We start from the raw sequence: 17,793 nt of genomic DNA on the forward strand, positions 1-17,793 counted from the left end.
AAACTGAGTAGAAAGTACAGAGTTACGGCATACCTTCTAACCACCCCCGCACACACACAGGCAGTGCTGAAACCTAAGATGAACATCCAGCACCCAGGGTACATTTGTTACAACTCCGGAACCTGCAGTGACACACATCATCACCTAAAGCCTGCAGTTTACATTAGCGTTCACTCTTGATGTCGTACATTCTGTGACTTTGGACAGATGTAGTGGTGTAATGATGTATCTACCAGTACATGGTCATATGGAGTATTCCAGCTGCCCTAAAAGTCCTGTGTGCTCCGTGTATTCATCCCTCCCACTCCAGCCCTGGCAAACAGTGATCTTTTTACCGTCTCTATAGTTGTGCCCTTTCCAGAATATCATGCAGTTGGTATCCTACAGTGTGTAGCCTTTTCAGATTGGCTTCTTTCACTTAGTAATATTTGTTTAAGGTTCCTCTGTATTTTTCATGGCTCGGTAGCTTTTCTTTTTTTTAGTGCTGAATAATATTTCATTGTATGATGTACCACAGTTTGTTTGTTTATTGTGTAGAAGGATATCTTGGCTGCTTTCAGGTTTTAGCAACCACAGATAAACCTGCTATAGACATCCATATGCAGCCATTTGTGTGGACAAGTTTTTAACTCATTTGGCTAAGTACCATGGAGTGCAATTGTATCATATTAAAATTTGTCTTAAATTTTTCCTTAAATGGAGAGTGGTGATGTTTGCACAGCATTGTGAATATACATAATGCCACTGAACTGTGCACTTAAAAATGGATGAAAGGGTAAATATTTTACTACAATAAAAATAAATTTTAAAATTACAAACAGGTGTCTAAAAAATTTGAAAATTCAGATAGACATATAAACTTGTCAGAATGAAAAAATTGCTAGTCTAAAATATCTTAGACTAATTAGCCTATTTAAACCTATTTTAATTGACAGTTTTTATATGTAACTGATTGCTTAATTCTTGTTAATTTCTTTTTTTTTTTTTTGCCATGCTGCATGGCATGTGAAATCTTCATGACCAGGGATTGAACCCATGTCCTCTGCAGTGGAATCTTAATCTGCACCAAATCTTAACCATTGACTTTCAGCATGATTATCAAAGTACATGTTGAAAAAAGTAGGAAAAATTTTAGCCTAAATTTAGAATACATCACAGAGACTATTCTTTTTTAACTAAACCCAACCTCCCTAAGTAAAAGAAAGTAACAACACTTCACCAATTTTGCAGAGATGTGTCAAAGATAAATCTAAATCTTAACCAGCATTAGAGTAAAAAAATCATAGCAACTATCTGGCGAGTGAATCAGAACTTCACACGTAGGCAAGAATTCTAGGGATATTGTCACTGCACTAAAATTTTCAGAGTTATTCCAGTTACTTCCAGGAAGTAGGAACCCATTACGAGCCTCTGCCTCAACAAATATCACCAGTAGCTCAGAGAATTTCATGTATTTAAAAGATACTAGTTTCTCATCGTTAGTAGGTTTCATCCACATTCACAAATCCCTGGACAAAATTTATTTTATAAATATGGCTTAAATAACTAGACAGCCATGATTTAGCTATTTATGAATTACCTATTTATTTTGACCTTTTTTTTTCTTTAGTAGTAAGATTGTGGCATCCTCACCCATGTTATAAAAGTAACACAATAGAGAAAGAAAAATTGTCTAGAGAATTAGAGCTAGTCCTGATTTTGCCATTATATTATCCAAAATAGTCATCATCTCTCTCTGATGCAGTTTCCTCATCTATAAAATAAAATATTACATGATTTTGATGTTATTGTTATTCGCATAATATTAAACATAAGGTATGTAGAAACTCTGAAGTACTATAAAATGCAAATGTAAGGTAATTAGTCTAGAAATCTTAAACATTTTCTTTTTATTTTAATGTGTCTATATTTTAACCATAAACCATATGAAGTTGCTCTCATGATACATATAATAGAAGAAAAAGAGCTGCTTTTCTTCCAAGCGTCTTTACATATAAAGATGCCTGGCTTTGTTTTTTAATATTTTTAAAAGCATTGTTCAAATGATTAAGATACCTTTTTTTTTCTTTCAGGTAGTCTAAACATATTTGCAAAAACCTGACTCTATGTAAGACTTTTTTATATAATGTATTTTTGGTGCTGAAGTATCAATTCAGTTAATTGATTTAGTTATTAAAAATCAAATACCTGACCAATTTAATTAAATCAGTTATTTTAATATAAACTATTGATTGTCAACTTTCTGTGAACTATTTCACAGGGAAGAATATACTGTATATCATTTAGTCTTCTTTCTTTTTACTGCCATTGTGAAAATACAGCTCATTAAGCTACTACAGTGGGCTTCCCAGGTTGCTCAGTGGTTAAGAATCCACCTGCCAATGCAAGAGACGCAAGAGACATGGGTTTGATCCCTGGGTCAGGAAGATCCCCTGGAGAAGGAAATGGCAACTCACTCCAGTATTCTTGCCTGGAAAATTCCAGGCAAGACAGGGGAACCTGGTGAGCTACAGCCTATAGCTTAGTCACTCAGTCTTGTCCAACTCTATGACCCCATGGACTGTAGCCCACCAGGCTCCTCTCTCCATGGGGATTTTCCAGGCAAGAATACTGGGTTGGGCAAGCTGCCTTGCCCTTCTACAGGGGATCTTCCCAAACCAGGGATTGAGCCCAGGTCTCCTGCATTGAAGGCTGATTCTTTACCGTCTGAGCCACCACGGAAACCCAAGAATCATAGAGTGGGTATCAGGCCTACCTGATTCCCTGAGTTACCAGGGAAGCCCGGGCTACAGCCTATGGGGTCACAAAGAGTTGGACATAACTGAGCACACACACACACAGCTACTACTATGGTGAGGAGGAGTAAATTATGTGTAACATAAAATTCACTGTTTTAACCCTGTTAAGTGTACAAGTCAGTGGCATTGAGTACATATACAGTGTTGTGCAACCATAGCCACTGTCCATTTCCAAAACTGTTTTGTCATCCCAAGCTGAAATTCTGTCCCGATTAAATACTTAACTCCCATTACCCTATCCCTACAGCCCCGTGAAAACTATCTCTATTAATTTGACTAATCCAGGGACCTCAATAAATGGAGTCTTACACTGTCCTTAACTGTCTGGCTTATTTTACTTAGCATAACGTTTCAAGACTCATCCATGTTATATAGCATGTGTTAGAATTTCATTCCTTTTTAAGACTGGATAATATTTCATTGCAGTCTGTATCTTTCTACTAGCTACTGCAGTTGAGAAAGAGTTGTGAGTTTCAGGTAGCATAAATAAGTTATTAATTCATAATGTGATCAAAAATTTAAGCATTATCATTTTTAAAAACATCAATCCTATAAGTGAGCAGTGCTTTGTAGTATACACCAATGAAAGCTTTCTCTTGCTTTGTTGTTAAATGCAGCATTAGATATAACATAAGACATTAAGCCTTAAATTAACTCTAAAATATCTCGGTGCCAATCACTTTCTTCTTTTCTCTGTTACAGATCCAGACTTTGCTTACCTAGGAGGTATTTTAAATCCCATCCCAGGTTTAGTATATTACCTCTTTTTTTTTCTCTTGGCATCTTTGATTAGTCTTATTTTCCTTTGAACATCATTCATCTGTCCTTTCTAGATTGCCAGTTTGAGCTATCAGGAGCTGATGGGATAGTGCGTTCTAGTCAGGTAGAACAAGAGGAAAAGACGAAACCCGGCCAAGCGGTTGATTGCATATGGACGATTAAAGCTACTCCGAAAGCTAAGGTAGTATTAAGTATGCAGTCACTTCTGAGGATGATATAATAAGATGTGATTTGTACATTGTGTTATTTGGTTCATGCAGATACCTACTGGTTAGTTAAACTGATGTTGCAACTTTTTTTAAATTTTATTTCAGTCACATTATTGAACACCTAACATCAGCATTGTTGTAGTTAAATAAATTACAATATAAACTTTAGGAATATTACACATACATTAATATTCTTATTTTAAGATTCTTAAAATCTGTGTATTCCTAACCAGACAGTACAGGTATTGATCAGTGTGATCATAGATTCATAAACATCTTTATGAGGAGGTAAAACAGGCCATAAGAGGTTGAAGTGTCTTGTCAGAGATCTCAGTGTTGGTTATAACAGTGTCAAAACCAAAACACAAATTGTCTTAGTTCTTAGAACATTGAACATTAGAACTTAGAACATTGTCTTAGTTCTGTGTTCTTATCATGCTGTCCTCTGCTAATCGTGTAGAATTTTTATTGGAAAGTACCACAGGGAAGGATGCTTTTATATAACTGACAGATTGAGACTGGTTCCTAACTACTGCTGCTTTTTGCTTTTAATTTGTACTTCTGGGAATAGTAACAGTTAAAATTGTATTTATTGTATGTATAATGTAAAAAGAGGGGAAAAAAGTGAGGGTAAGAGAACAAACCTTTAAAGAATTAACAAAAATTTAAAGTTGCTGGTAATGTGATGGATCAGATAACCTGAAAACCTACCTGTTACAAAACACCTAGAAACATTAAATAATATGTAATAGACATCCTTTTTAAAGCATAGATAAACCCCCCAAAAGAAGATAATTCTTATTAACTAGAAGTGCAAGAACTATAAACCAAAGCAATAAGCTGAAAACTGCAATTGATGGTACAAATGCCAAATGCCCCTTGCTGATTTCAGTAACCTGTAACTACTCGGGTGAACGTGCCAGGAGCCTGATATTACCCACACGGAGACAAATAAAAGGCCTAGGGTTCATGTGGCCTTTGCGAGGTTCACCACATAAAGCTGGAACCCACAAAGGGAGATGGTCGCCATGAAATGGTAAAAAAAAGTCTTCCATGAGCACAAGTTGTAATAAAAGAAGCTTATCTTTTGGGGCTCAGTCTCAGGATGGGGGTGAGGCTGAGGTCTCCCCTGACAGTTGATACCTAGAAACCTATCTTTATTAGTTTGGGGTGCAAATTTATGTTCCATGCTCAGCCCAGGAATCACTTAGCCCCAAAATGAATAAAATGGTCCTGGGCTTATTACACCTTTTGACTCATCTGGCACAGATAAATACAAATAGCCATGTAGGCCACAAGATTGCCATAGATAAAACAATAGACCCCCGAATTAGCGTCTAGGTGAACAACTCACCACAGGTTGAGTTAGCAGGCGTAACAGCAGGAAGTTCCTTAGATCCCCAAGATCTGAAGTGTTTTAAATATCCAACAAGTAGGTATCAAAATATGAGAAAGAAAAATACCAAGGAAACTTTAAAAATAACCAAACAGATCTTCCTCAAGTAAAAAGTACAGTATTGAGAGATAGATTTGAGAAAATGACCCAGAAAGTAGCTTGAGGGTGGGAGACAGTGGCAATTTATTAAGAAAATTGTAAGAAATAACAAAAGGCATTGACATACAATGATTCTCAAAGCAAGGAAAAAAAGTGTTACTTGACCCTGAGTTACAATCGGCATCACAGACAACACAAATATCTCCAAAACATCTAGAGGGAGAAGAGACTGCCTAGAAAGAATAGCAAAGGAATAACCAATAGCAAAATAGAAGCCAGAAAGCAATAGAATAACATCTTCAAAGTGCTAAGGGAAAAAATTAACCAGCAATCTGAAATTCGAACATTCCATGTCCAACTAAACTGTCTTTCAAGAATGAGGGCAAAATTAAGGTATCGGGGGCAAAAATAATCAAACCAAGTGCTACGGTTAAAATCCAAATGTATCTGTTTTAGGTTAACTACAGAAAATTTTGAAAATACAAAAACCAGAGAAATAGATACTAAAAGAGCTAGTATAACTATTAAAATTGAAATCAAGATGGTCACTAATTCATAAGGAAGATATATTTTAAATTTTATGTATTAATATAGCCTCAAAATACACAAAACATGAATTGACAGTTGTCAAGGGAAAATTGTGACAAATCCACAATTATAATGTGTAATTTTTTTAACCTCTCAATAATTTAATCAAACATGCAAAAAAAATTGTCAAGGCTTAGGTTTAAACATCACAGTGTGCCTAATGGAACATGGTATCCTAACTCCCAACATTCAGAGATTTTACATTCTTTACAGGCATGCATGAAACATTTATGGAAACTGATCCATACACTGGATGGAAAAAGGAAGTCTGACATACACACCAGTGCTTGGTATCATACAGAGCATTCTCTGACAAAAGTACAATTAAATTAGCAACCAGAAACCAAAAGATAACTTTAAAACCCCATATGGTACTAGTAAAGTTGGATAGTTGCTTGTAGATCAGTGAAGTTAGAACCATCTTCATACCATACATACACAAAAATAAACTCAAAATGGCTTAGAGACTTAAAACAAACTTTGAAACTCCTAGAAGAGAACATAGACAAGCATTCTCTGACATAAATCGTACCAGTGTTTTCTTAGGTCAGTCTCCCAAGGCAATATAATAAGCAAATGGGACCTAATCAAACTTACAACCTTTTGCACAGCCAAGGAAACCATAAACAAAATGAAAAGACAAGCTACAGAATGGGAGAAAATATTTGCAAATAATGCACTAACAAGGGCTTAATTTCCAAAATATTCGAACAGCTCATACAACTCAACAAAGAAACAACCCAAGCGAAAAATGGGTGGAAAGCCTGTATAGACATTTCTCCAAAGAAAAAATATAGATGGCCTGTAGGCTTGTGGAAAAGTGCTCAACATTGCTAATTGCTAGAGAAATGCAGATAAAAACTACAATGAGGTACCACCTCACACTGGCCGGAATGGCCATCATTTAAAAGTCTACAAATAACATATACTAATAAGGGTGTGGAAAAAAGGGAACCCTCCTACACTGTTGGTGGGAATGTAAGTTGGTGTAACCACTACGGAAGAGTTTCCTCAAAAAACTAAAAATAGAACTACCATGTGATCCAGCAGCCCCACTCTGGGCATATATCCAGATAAAACTATAGTGGGTTCCTGTGTTCCTGCTGCTGCTGCTAAGTCACTTCAGTCCGACTCTGTGCAACCCCACAGACGGCAGCCCACCGGGCTCCCCTCCCTGGGATTCTCCAGGCAAGAACATTGGAGTGGGTTGCCATTTCCTTCTCCGATGCATGAAAGTGAAAAGTGAAAGTGAAGTCGCTCAGTCGGGTCTGACTCTTAGTGACTCCATGGACTGCAGCCCACCAGGCTCCTCCATCCATGGGATTTTCCAGGCAAGAATACTGGAGTGGGGTGCCATTGCCTTCTCCGTCCTAGCAGCACTATTTACCTTAGCCAAAACATGGAAACAATGTAAATATCCATCAACAGTTGAAAGGATAAAGATGTGTTACATGTATGCAATAGAATACTACTTGGCCATAAAAAAAAGCAAAATAATGCCATTTGCAGCAACATGAATGGAACTAGCTGTTATCATACTAAGTGAAGTAAATCAGAAAAAGATAAATACCATAGGATATACTTACATGTGGAATATAAAATAATACACAAATGAACCTGCCTGCAAAACAGAAACAGACTTACAGACATGGAGAGCAGTGGAGAACAAACGTTTGATTGCCTAGGAGGAGGGACAGTGGGGCAGAGATGGAGTGGGAGTTTGGGGTCAACACATGCAAACTATTACATGTAGAATGGATAAACAACAAAGTCCTACTATATAACACAAGGAACTATATTCGATAGGTATAGTTGAGTTAAACCATAATGGAAAGCAGTGTCTTTAAAATGTGTATATCTACATATACACACATGCCTATATATGTGTATAACTGAATGGTACAGCAGAAATTAACACTGTAAGTCAACTTCAATTTTAAAAAAATGTTCAGAAATAATAGTATATCATCTAGTAATTGATACATCACAGAAGAAATTAGAATGAAAATTTGAACACATTCATAAAAAAAAAACTTAGCAATAGTGAAAATACTACATATTGTAACTTGCAGGATATCCCTAAGTGTACTTTAGGGAATTTGTGATCATAAATACTAATTTTAGAAGAAGAAAAAGATTTAAATTTAATAAGCTGAAAAATCCAAAGAAAGGATAATAACAGAAGACCAGAGATAAATGAATTTCAAAATTTACAGAAAGGAAGACTCAACAAAACCAAAAGCTGGCCTTTTGTTTAAAAAAAAAAATAGCAACAAGCATACTTCTGGCAAGAGTAATGTAGAAAAAAGACAATATTAGAAGCGGGAAAGGTCATTCACTCAACTACAGCTGATTTAAAAAAAAAAAAAAAAGCATTGTAAGACAAACTATGAAGAATACTTGCTGAACAACAACAGCAAAGAATAGCATTTCCTCAATAAATAACAAAGGGAAAAAGAAAACCAGCAGGGGAGTGTACAGATTAAAAAAGTACAAGTCAAATGGGTTTGGATTCAAACAAACTACAAAAGGCAAGGAACATTAAGAGACGATTAGAAGTCTGAACACTAGAATTTGATACTAAGAAATTATTCATTTGGTTAATAATAGTATGAAGTTATTTTTTTAACATCTTTAACCTTATATATGAAACTAATTACACATAAAATGATATCTCTAGAATTTGTCTTAGAATAATATGTGAGGCAGAAGTGAAAAGTATGAAGGGTGTGAATGTGAAAGTTGCTTAGTCACGTCCGACTGTGCGACCCCATGGATTATACAGTCCATGGAATTCTCCAGGCCAGAATACTGGAGTGGGTAGCCTTTCCCTTCTCCAGGGATCTTCCCAACCCAGGGATCGAACCCAGGTATCCCGAGTTGCAGGCAGATTCTTTACCAACTGAGCTATCAGGGAAGATAAAGCTAAAGTTAGGGAATGGGTAAAATGAGTTTATGACACTATTTTGTCTGCTTTTGTGTGTTTGAAATTTTCCGTAATCGAAATACTTTAGATTGTTCTTTGCTAATATATTTGTGAACAGTCTAAGTGAACAGTTTACTGAAATATATAATGTATGTGTATGCATACATGTTTACATACATATAATTTATCAAAGTCAAAGAAATAGAAAAGCTAAATAAACTCTTAACAAATTGACAAAACTGATTTTGTATTAGATTGGTACAAAAGTAATTGTGGCTTTGCATTGTTAAACTTTGCCATTTGATACTGGAGTACATTCTTAAATAAATGTTGTATTATAATCATTTTAATATGCATTTCTCACTGTATTTTTTGCTAATGACTTTATTACTTGCTGTTTATTTTAGACTATAGAAATGATATTAGACAAAAAGCATTTTTGAGCAATTTTCTTATTTTGAGTTCAAAATGGGTCAAAAAAGCAGCAGAGACAATTCTCAACATCAGCAGTGCATCTGGCCCAGGAACTACTAATGAGCGTACAGTGCAGTGGTAGTTCAGAAAGTTCCACAAAGGAGATGAGAGCCTTGAAGATGACCATAGTGGCTGGCCATCAGAAGTTGATAATGACAAGTTGAGAGCCATCATTGAAGCTGATCCTCTTAGAACTACACAAGAAGTTGTCCAAGAACTCAACATCAACCATTCTGTGGTCATTTGGCATTTGAAGCAAATTAGAAAGGTGGAAAAGCTTGATAAGTTGATAGCTCACACTGCTGCTGCTGCTGCTAAGTCGCTTCGGTCGTGTCCGACTCTGTGTGACCCCATAGACGGCAGCCCACCAGGCTCCCCTGTCCCTCGGATTCTCCAGGCAAGAACACTGGAGTGGGTTGCCATTTCCTTCTCCAATGCATGAAAGTGAAAAGTGAAAGTGAAGTCACTCGGTCGTGTCCAACTCTGTGCAACCCCACGGACTGCAGCCTACCAGGCTCCTCCGTCCATGGGATTTCCCAGGCAAGAGTACTGGAGTGGGGTGCCACTAACCACAAATCAAAAGAATTGTTGTTTTCTCTTATTGTACTCAACAACAGCAACCATTTCTCAGTTGGATTGTATATGACAACCAGCAAGGACCAGCTCAGTGATTGGGCCAAGAAGAAGCTCCAAAGCACTTCCCAAAGTTAAACTTGTACCCAGAAAAGGTCATGGTCACTGTTTGGTGGTCTGCTGCCAGTCTGATCCACTACAGCTTTCTGAATCCTGGGGAAACTACTGCATCTGAGAAGTATGCTCAGCAAGTCAATGAGATGCACAGAAAACTTCAGTGCCTGCAGCTGGCCTTGGTCAACAGAATGGGTCAATTCTAATATATAGTGGAACTACATGTAATCTTGTTCTGTATTTTCCAAGTCTACTGTAAATGTGCTATCATACTTTCATAATGTAAAAACATAAAAATTTTATAAAAATGAGCCTTGTTTTTCTCCATAATATCTGATTCTGACTACATGTTGCACAACGTGCTTCAGAAGGTGAATGAATCAGAGGTTTTGCCTCATCCAGCATATTCACCTGACCTCTAGCCAATGGACTGCCACTTTTTCAAGCATCTTGACAACTTTTTGCAGGGAAAACACTTTCATAACCAGCAGGATGCAGAAAATGCTTTCTGAGAGTTTGTTGAATCCTGCAGCATGGATTTTTATGCTACAGAAATAAACAAACTTGTATCTTGTTGGCGAAAATGTGTTGATTGTAATGGTTCCTATTTTGTCTAACAAAAATATGTTTGAATCTAGTTATAATGATTTAAAATTCACAATCCAAAAATGCAATTACTTTTGTACCAAGCTAATACTTAAAATATGATAACAGAAAAACTGCCCTAATTAGATTTTACCAAATATTTAAGGAACATGCTATATAAAACTGTTATATAAACTGTTTTAGAAAACTGAAGAACTTTCCCCAGCCTGTTTTATCAAAACTAAATAGATAGCATGAGAGAATTTTAAAACAGAGACTTATTTGTAAAATGAAGGAGAGAGAAAAAGACCCAAAAGACTAAGTAGCAACAAACTAAACCTAACAAGTATTTTTTAGAAAACTTGACCAAAGATGGGCTTATCTTTGACATTTGTGGACAGCTTACTGTGAGAAAATAGAAAATCAAATGATATGGTTTAACATATTGACACATTAAAGGAGATAAATCCACATATATCAATAGATGCAAAAAATCAATAAAACTTAAAATCTATTGATAAATGAAAATCAGTAATTCCAACATAGGATATATCTTCAGCATGATGAAAAATATCTTCTAAAATCCTATAGCAAACATCATAATGGTGAAACCTTAAAATCATTTTCTTTAAGCTTATGTCTATTGCCAGTACTTTATTTGGTGGTGGTCAGTGCAACAAATGAATGCAGTGACGGATTTTATTTTCTTGTCCTCCAAAATCACTGTGGATGCTGACTGCAGCCATGAAATTAAAACATGCTTGCTCCTTGGAAGGAAAGCTATAACACACCTAAAACAGCAGAGACACCACTCTGCCAACAAAGGTCCATATAGTCAAAGCTATGATTTTTCCACTAGTCATGTACAGATGTGAGAGTTGAACCATAAAGAAGGCTGAGGACAAAGAATTGATGCTTTCAAATTGTGGTGCTGGAAAAGGCTTGAGAATCCTTTGGACTGCAGGGAGATGAAAACCACTCAATCCTAAAGAAAGTCAACCTTGAATATTCATTGGACGGACTGATGCTGAAGCTCCAATACTTTGGCCACCTGATATGAAGAGCCAGCTCATTGGAAAAGCTTCAGATGCTGAGGAAGATTGAAGCCAAAAGGAGAAGGGGCAGCAGAGGGTGAGATGCATCACAGACTCAATGGATGTGATTTTGAGCAAACTCCGAGATAGTGAAGGACAGAGGAGCCTGGTGTGCTATAGGCCATGGGATCATGAAGAGTCAGACATGACTTAGCGACTGAACAACAATGTGACAAGAGAAAAAAAGTTCATCAATTATAAAAATAAATTGCTTTCCAAAAGTAATTTGAAAGTGAAACACAAAATCATACCAGGAAGTAATTTTTCAAATTATATTGAAATACAGAAAAGAAGACCTACAGAAATGGGGGAAATCAGAGAGACATACACCATTTTCATGTATGAGAAGATGGAAATGTTTATTCCCAAATTAATCAATTTAAAATTACAAGCCAAATCCCCATAGGGCTTTCTGAGGGAACTTAGCAAGCTAATTCTGAAATTCACATAAAGAGGAAAGGGTCCAGAAGAACCATGACAATTTTGAATAAAAAGAAAGTGAGAGTACTTACCCTTTGAGATGATACTGTGGTGGTTGGATGAAATGCATTTATCACTGGGGTATGCAAACTGATAAAACTGAATAAAGTATCAAAACATAGGACCTTATATGTATGGAAGCTTAGTGTATAATATTATAGCATGCTAGATCAAAAGGAAACACTTAATAATTGATGTTACAACAATTGACTATTGATGTGAGATAACCTGTTTTGCACTTGGCATAAATGTTAAAACTAAAACTTCTAGAAGAAAATACAGGAGTATAGTTAAGTAACCTTTGGCTGGGAAACAGTTTATTAAAAACAGAGAAGACACAAAGTACAAACCATAAAGGTAAAATTTATCAATTTTATTCCCTTAAAATAAGTGACTTCTAGAATCAGCCAAGATATTATAATCCTACTGTAGCTTATGGCTCTTATTATAACTGAAAACTAGATAGAGTACAGAAAGCAATTGCATGAGGATTCTGAAAAGTAACCATTAGAAAGTGGGTTGGAAGGGAAGTATTCAAAACTTGAATACTAACACCCCCTTTTGGGGTTAGTATTCAACTAACCCAAACAACAAACTACTTTGTTGTGGGTTTTTTCTTTCTCTTTGTAGAACTGACAGCAGGTATAGACACAGAAAGTTTGCTAGCCAGAACACTGAGAGAGGGGCCCCCACAAACTGCATGGGGCTTCCCTGGTTGATTTGTTTTTTTCCCCTTACTAACTCTGCCCAAGGTTAGCACCAGTCACAGCAGCTATAGTAACAACTAAAACTCCGAGAGAAACCCCATGTCCTAACTGGTGGACTTTAGGAGAAGATAAGGTGATGTATGGAGGAAATTCCCATTGTTCTTGTTTTTTTTCCTCTTTGTGCTTAGTCACTCAGAACTCACAGCAAATCGGGAGACTAAAAACTGAGGAAAATTTATCTTTCTAGCCAGCAGAGGAACCAGGAAGAGGGAACCAGGTTATCCAGAGAATGAGAAGGAAGCCTTGGAGAGCAGGGAGCTAGAGAAAGGAAGGTACTAATTCTGGCTTAGCCCTGAGCTACATATGCACGCAGCAGGCCCACAGAAACACGGCAAAGGTATTGAGGACCACAGTGCATTGTAAACACTGCCCAGGTGCCTGAGCGGGGTATGCCTCGGGCAAGTCTGCATGGCATAGCAAAGGCCTTGACAACTGAACCAGCACGTGGAACTCACACCCAGACAAAGAGGCAGTACATGCAGCCTGAACTGCACTGAGTAGGCGTCCTGAAAAGCAACAGAACTCAACATTTTCCACAGGTTTTTAAGGACCCAGAGTCTCAATATTATATTCAAAATGTCCAGGATATAATTTTTTAATTACAATATAAAGAACCAGGGAAATGTGATTATTTCTGAAAGGGGAATACAGGAGATCCCAACCCTAACAGTAGTCAGATGACAATTATCAAAAGATTTTAAATCAATAATGTAACCATGTTCCATGAGATAAAGGTAAACATTCCTGAAATGAGTGAAAAGATAGAACTTAGCAGAGAAGTAGAAACTATAAAAAAGAACCAAGTGGAAATTTTAGAACTGAAGAAATACATCTTAAATTTTTGAAGATATTATTCAGTGTGTGGGCCAATATAAGAATGAAGGAAAGACAGTAAATTTCAAGAGGGTTCAGTAGAAACTACCTAATCTGAAGAATTGAGAAAAAAAGATTGAAAATAAATTATGCAAAAGCTTTAGGGACCTGTGGGGACAATTTCAAAAGATGTAGAATTCATGTAACTTAAGTACCAGAAGAAGAGGAAAAGATGTTACAGAAAAAACATTTGAAGAAATAATTGCAAAAAATTTGGTGAAGGACATAAATTTACAGATTCGAGAAGCATAGCAAACACTAAACAGGATAAAAAACAAAATACAAAGCCTAGTCATATCAAATCAAATTTCTTGAAACCAAAGGTTGAAAGCTTTGAGATCTGACAGAAATTATGCATTATATAAGGGAACGACAATTTAAATATTCAGACTATGGATTTCTCTGCAGAAATTATCAAACCCAAAGACTGTGTATCAAAACCTTTAAATGCTGAAATAAAGAACTGTAAAATTCAGAATTTTATATCCAGCAGAAATATCTTTTCAGAAATGAGGGCAAACGAAGACAGAGCCCCAGCGAAGACAAAGAATTCATTGCCTGCTGTTGCTGTGAAGTCGCTTCAGTCGTGTCCGACTCTGTGCTACCCCATAGCAGACATGCTATAAAAGAAATGCTAAAGGAATTTCTTTAGATAAAAGAGAAATGACACTAGAATGAATCTTCAAATATCATGAATGAAAGTGGGGAATATGGTAAATTATGGTAAATGTAAAAATACGGTGTACAGAAATGGTAAATAATCTGATATAAACCATTTTACCAATATCAGGAACAAGAGAGGATATCATTATAGACCCTCCATTAAAACAGTGGACCTTTCTGTGCCCAAATCAAATGTCTCAAATGAAATGACAAATTCCTTAAAAGCCTCAAGCTGCCCAAACACATCTAAGAAGAAATATGTAATCTGTATGACTATATATTTGTAATGAATTCACAGTTTAGAACTTTCTTACAAAGAAAGCTCCTAAATGGATACACAAATTACATCAAATATTTAAAGAAGAAATGATGCTGATTCTTCTTAGTCTCTTCCAGGAAGTAAAAGAAGAGGAACACTTCTAAACTCTTAAGACAAGCATCACACTGAAACCACCAAAGACATTATATGGAAACTACTGATCAGTATTCCCCCTATGATGTTTTGCTTGATAATAGGAAATACATATATTTGGTGTTCATCCCCATTTCTGGCACAGAGCTCACAAAACCCTTGAAATTTCCTGAATGGTAAGAGCAGTGAGAGCATCTTATGTTAACAACATTTAGTCTCTTATTCTCAGTTTCTGAAAATGTTTCAGAGCCTTTATAAACCTGAAGTGGGTGTGTTGTTATTAATAACAAGCTCCTTTCAACCACAAGTGAGTTTATTTTAACGAGGTGACTTCTGGAAATCCATTGAATATGGAAGCTCATTACCAGGGTAGCCGGTAATCTTGTAAGTAAACTGATGTTCTAAGTCCTGTAAGCCACTTTATTAAATTAAATTAAACTTTTAAATTTAAACTATTAAACACTCTATTAAACTAAATTAAAGGAATCCAGAAATTAATGCTTTTGAGCTGTGGTGTTGGAGAAGACTCTTGAGAGTCCCTTGGACTGCAAGGCGATCAAACCAGTCAACCCTAGAGAAAATCAATCCTGAATATTTTTTTTAGAAAGGCTTATGCTGAAGCTGAAGCTCCAATACTCTGGCCACCTGATGCGAAGAGCCAGTTCATTAGAAAAGACCCTGATGCTGGGAAAGATTGAAGGCAGGAAGAGAAGGGGACGACAGAGGACAAGATGGTTGAATGGCATGACTGACTCAATGGATGAGAGTTTGAGCAAGCTCCAGGAGATGGTGAAGGACAGGGAAGCCTGGTGTGCTGCAGTCTGTGGGGTCACAAAGAGTCAGACACAACTGAGCAACTGAACAACAAGAATGAGACCTTAGGAAACTCAGACTTGTAGTGAGTCAGTATCACGTGACAGCCTGACCTTGTGTTTGGCCTCTGAAGTGGAGGCCATTCCCCTGGGAGTAAGCCCTTAACCTTTGGAATCTGATGCTGTCTCTGGATAGCTGGAGTCATCACTGGATTGAATTGTAGGACACCTAACTGATATTTGAGGATTGCTGTTGTAGTGGGGGTATGCAGAGCAAAGACCCACATGTTGGAATTGGCATCATAATTGTTACTCCAGAAAATAGATACAAAAATCCCTAACAAAGTATTGGCCAGTCTAAATCAACATATTAAAAAGTATAATATGTTGAAAAACTATAACCAAGTGTGGTTTATCCCAAGAATGCAAGGCTGATTCACATTTGAAAAATCAATGTGATTCAATATGTTAAGAAAGAATGCTACATGATTATCTCAGTTTGTTAAAAGAATCAACACCCATTCATGATGAAAATATCAGAAAATTAAGAAGAGTAGAACTTCTATAACCTGATAAAGGATGTCTACCAAAATGTACAGCTGACACCATACTGAATGCTTTTTCCCCTCAAAATTAGCAACAAGATAACTGCCACTGAACACCATACTGGAAGTTGTAGACAGTGAAACGTGGCAAAAAAACTATTTTTCTAGATGACATAATTATCTATGTAAAAAATTAACATGAAATGTACCCTCAAAAAACTCCTGGAATAAAGAAGTCAATGTAGCAAGGTTGGATAAAAGGCCGATAGATAAATGTCAGTTGTATTGTTTTATATGTAGTTGATACTTGAATAAGATGTGTTTGAACTGCACTGATCCATTTGCACAGAGATTTTTTTTTTATGGATAAATACCTACTACTACACCATCAATGGTTAGTTGAATCCACAAATGTAGAACCAAGGATACTGTGGGATGACTGTGAAGTTATACATGGATTTTTGACTGCAAGGAGGGTCCACGCCTCTACGTCCCATGTTGATTAAGGGTCAGTTGTATTGTCTGATTGAATATTTGAAGAATGAGCAATTGAAGTTCAGAATTAAGAAAGCAGCAATACCATTTAAAGTAGCCCTTGCCTCCCCCCACCCCCCCAAAAAAAAAAACAGCCTCTATAAACTGCAGAACCCTGATAAAAAATTAAAAGACCTGAATAAATATGTGTTTTCATTCCAATCCCAAAGGCAATCCCAAAGAATGTTCAAACTACCATACAATTACACTCATTTCTCATGCTAGCAAGATGATGCTTAAAATCCTTCAAGCTAGGGTTCAGCAGTACATTAACTGGGAACTTCCATATGTGCAAGCTGGATTTAGAAAAGGCAGAGGAACCAGAGATCAAATTGCCAACATCCGTTGGATCATAGAAAAAGCAAGGGAATTCTAACAAAACATCTGCTTCATTGACTACACTAAAGACTTTGTGTAAATCACAACAAACTGGAAAATTCTTCAAGAGATGGGAATACCAGACCCCCTTACCTGACTCCTGAGAAACCTGATTGCAGGACAAGAAGCAGCACTTAGAACCAAATGTGGAACAACAGACGTTCCAAATTGGAAAAGGAGTACTTCAAGGCTGTATATTTTCACCCTGTCTGTTTAACTCCTATGGAGAGTACATCATGCAAAATCCTGGACTGGATGAGTTATAAGCTGAAATTAAGATTGCTGGGAGAATTATCAACTACCTCAGATATCCAAATGAAACTACTGTAGTGGTCTAAAGTGAAGGGGAACTAAAGAGCCTCTTGATGAGGGTGAGAGAGGAGAGAAAAAGCTGGTTTAAAACTCAACATTCAAAAAACTAAGATCATGGCATCCGGTCCCATCACTTCATGGTAAATAGATGGGGAAGAAGTGGAAACACTGACATTTTATTTTCTTGGACTCCAGAATCACTGTGGATGGTGACTGAAGCCACGAAATAAAAGACAACTTGCTCTTTGGAAGAGAAGTATGACAAACCGAAACAGCATATTAAAAAGCAGAGACATCACTTTGCTGACACAGGTCTGCATAGTCAAAGCTTTGGTTTTTCCAGTAGTCATGTACAGATGTGAGAGTTGAACCATAAAGAAG

The 17,793-nt window shown here is 36.6% G+C and overlaps 1 protein-coding gene across 2 annotated transcripts in view; it reads left to right on the forward strand.

Annotated features, from left to right (window-relative positions):
* The window catches only part of NETO2 (neuropilin (NRP) and tolloid (TLL)-like 2), a 67,240-nt gene that overhangs the window by 15,864 nt on the left and 33,583 nt on the right, over positions 1–17,793 (forward strand). The window contains exons 5-6 of one of the 2 annotated variants that reach the window (XM_010843903.1): positions 3,501–3,545; positions 3,632–3,759. In XM_010843903.1, coding sequence (XP_010842205.1) covers positions 3,501–3,545; positions 3,632–3,759 — 173 coding nt within the window. The remainder of the gene's footprint in view (positions 1–3,500; positions 3,546–3,631; positions 3,760–17,793) is intronic. The other variant, XM_010843904.1, reaches the window with a different exon arrangement.

This window comes from Bison bison, unplaced genomic scaffold, assembly GCF_000754665.1.
Source record: "Bison bison bison isolate TAMUID 2011002044 unplaced genomic scaffold, Bison_UMD1.0 scf7180017864192, whole genome shotgun sequence".
Lineage (NCBI taxonomy): Eukaryota > Metazoa > Chordata > Mammalia > Artiodactyla > Bovidae > Bison > Bison bison.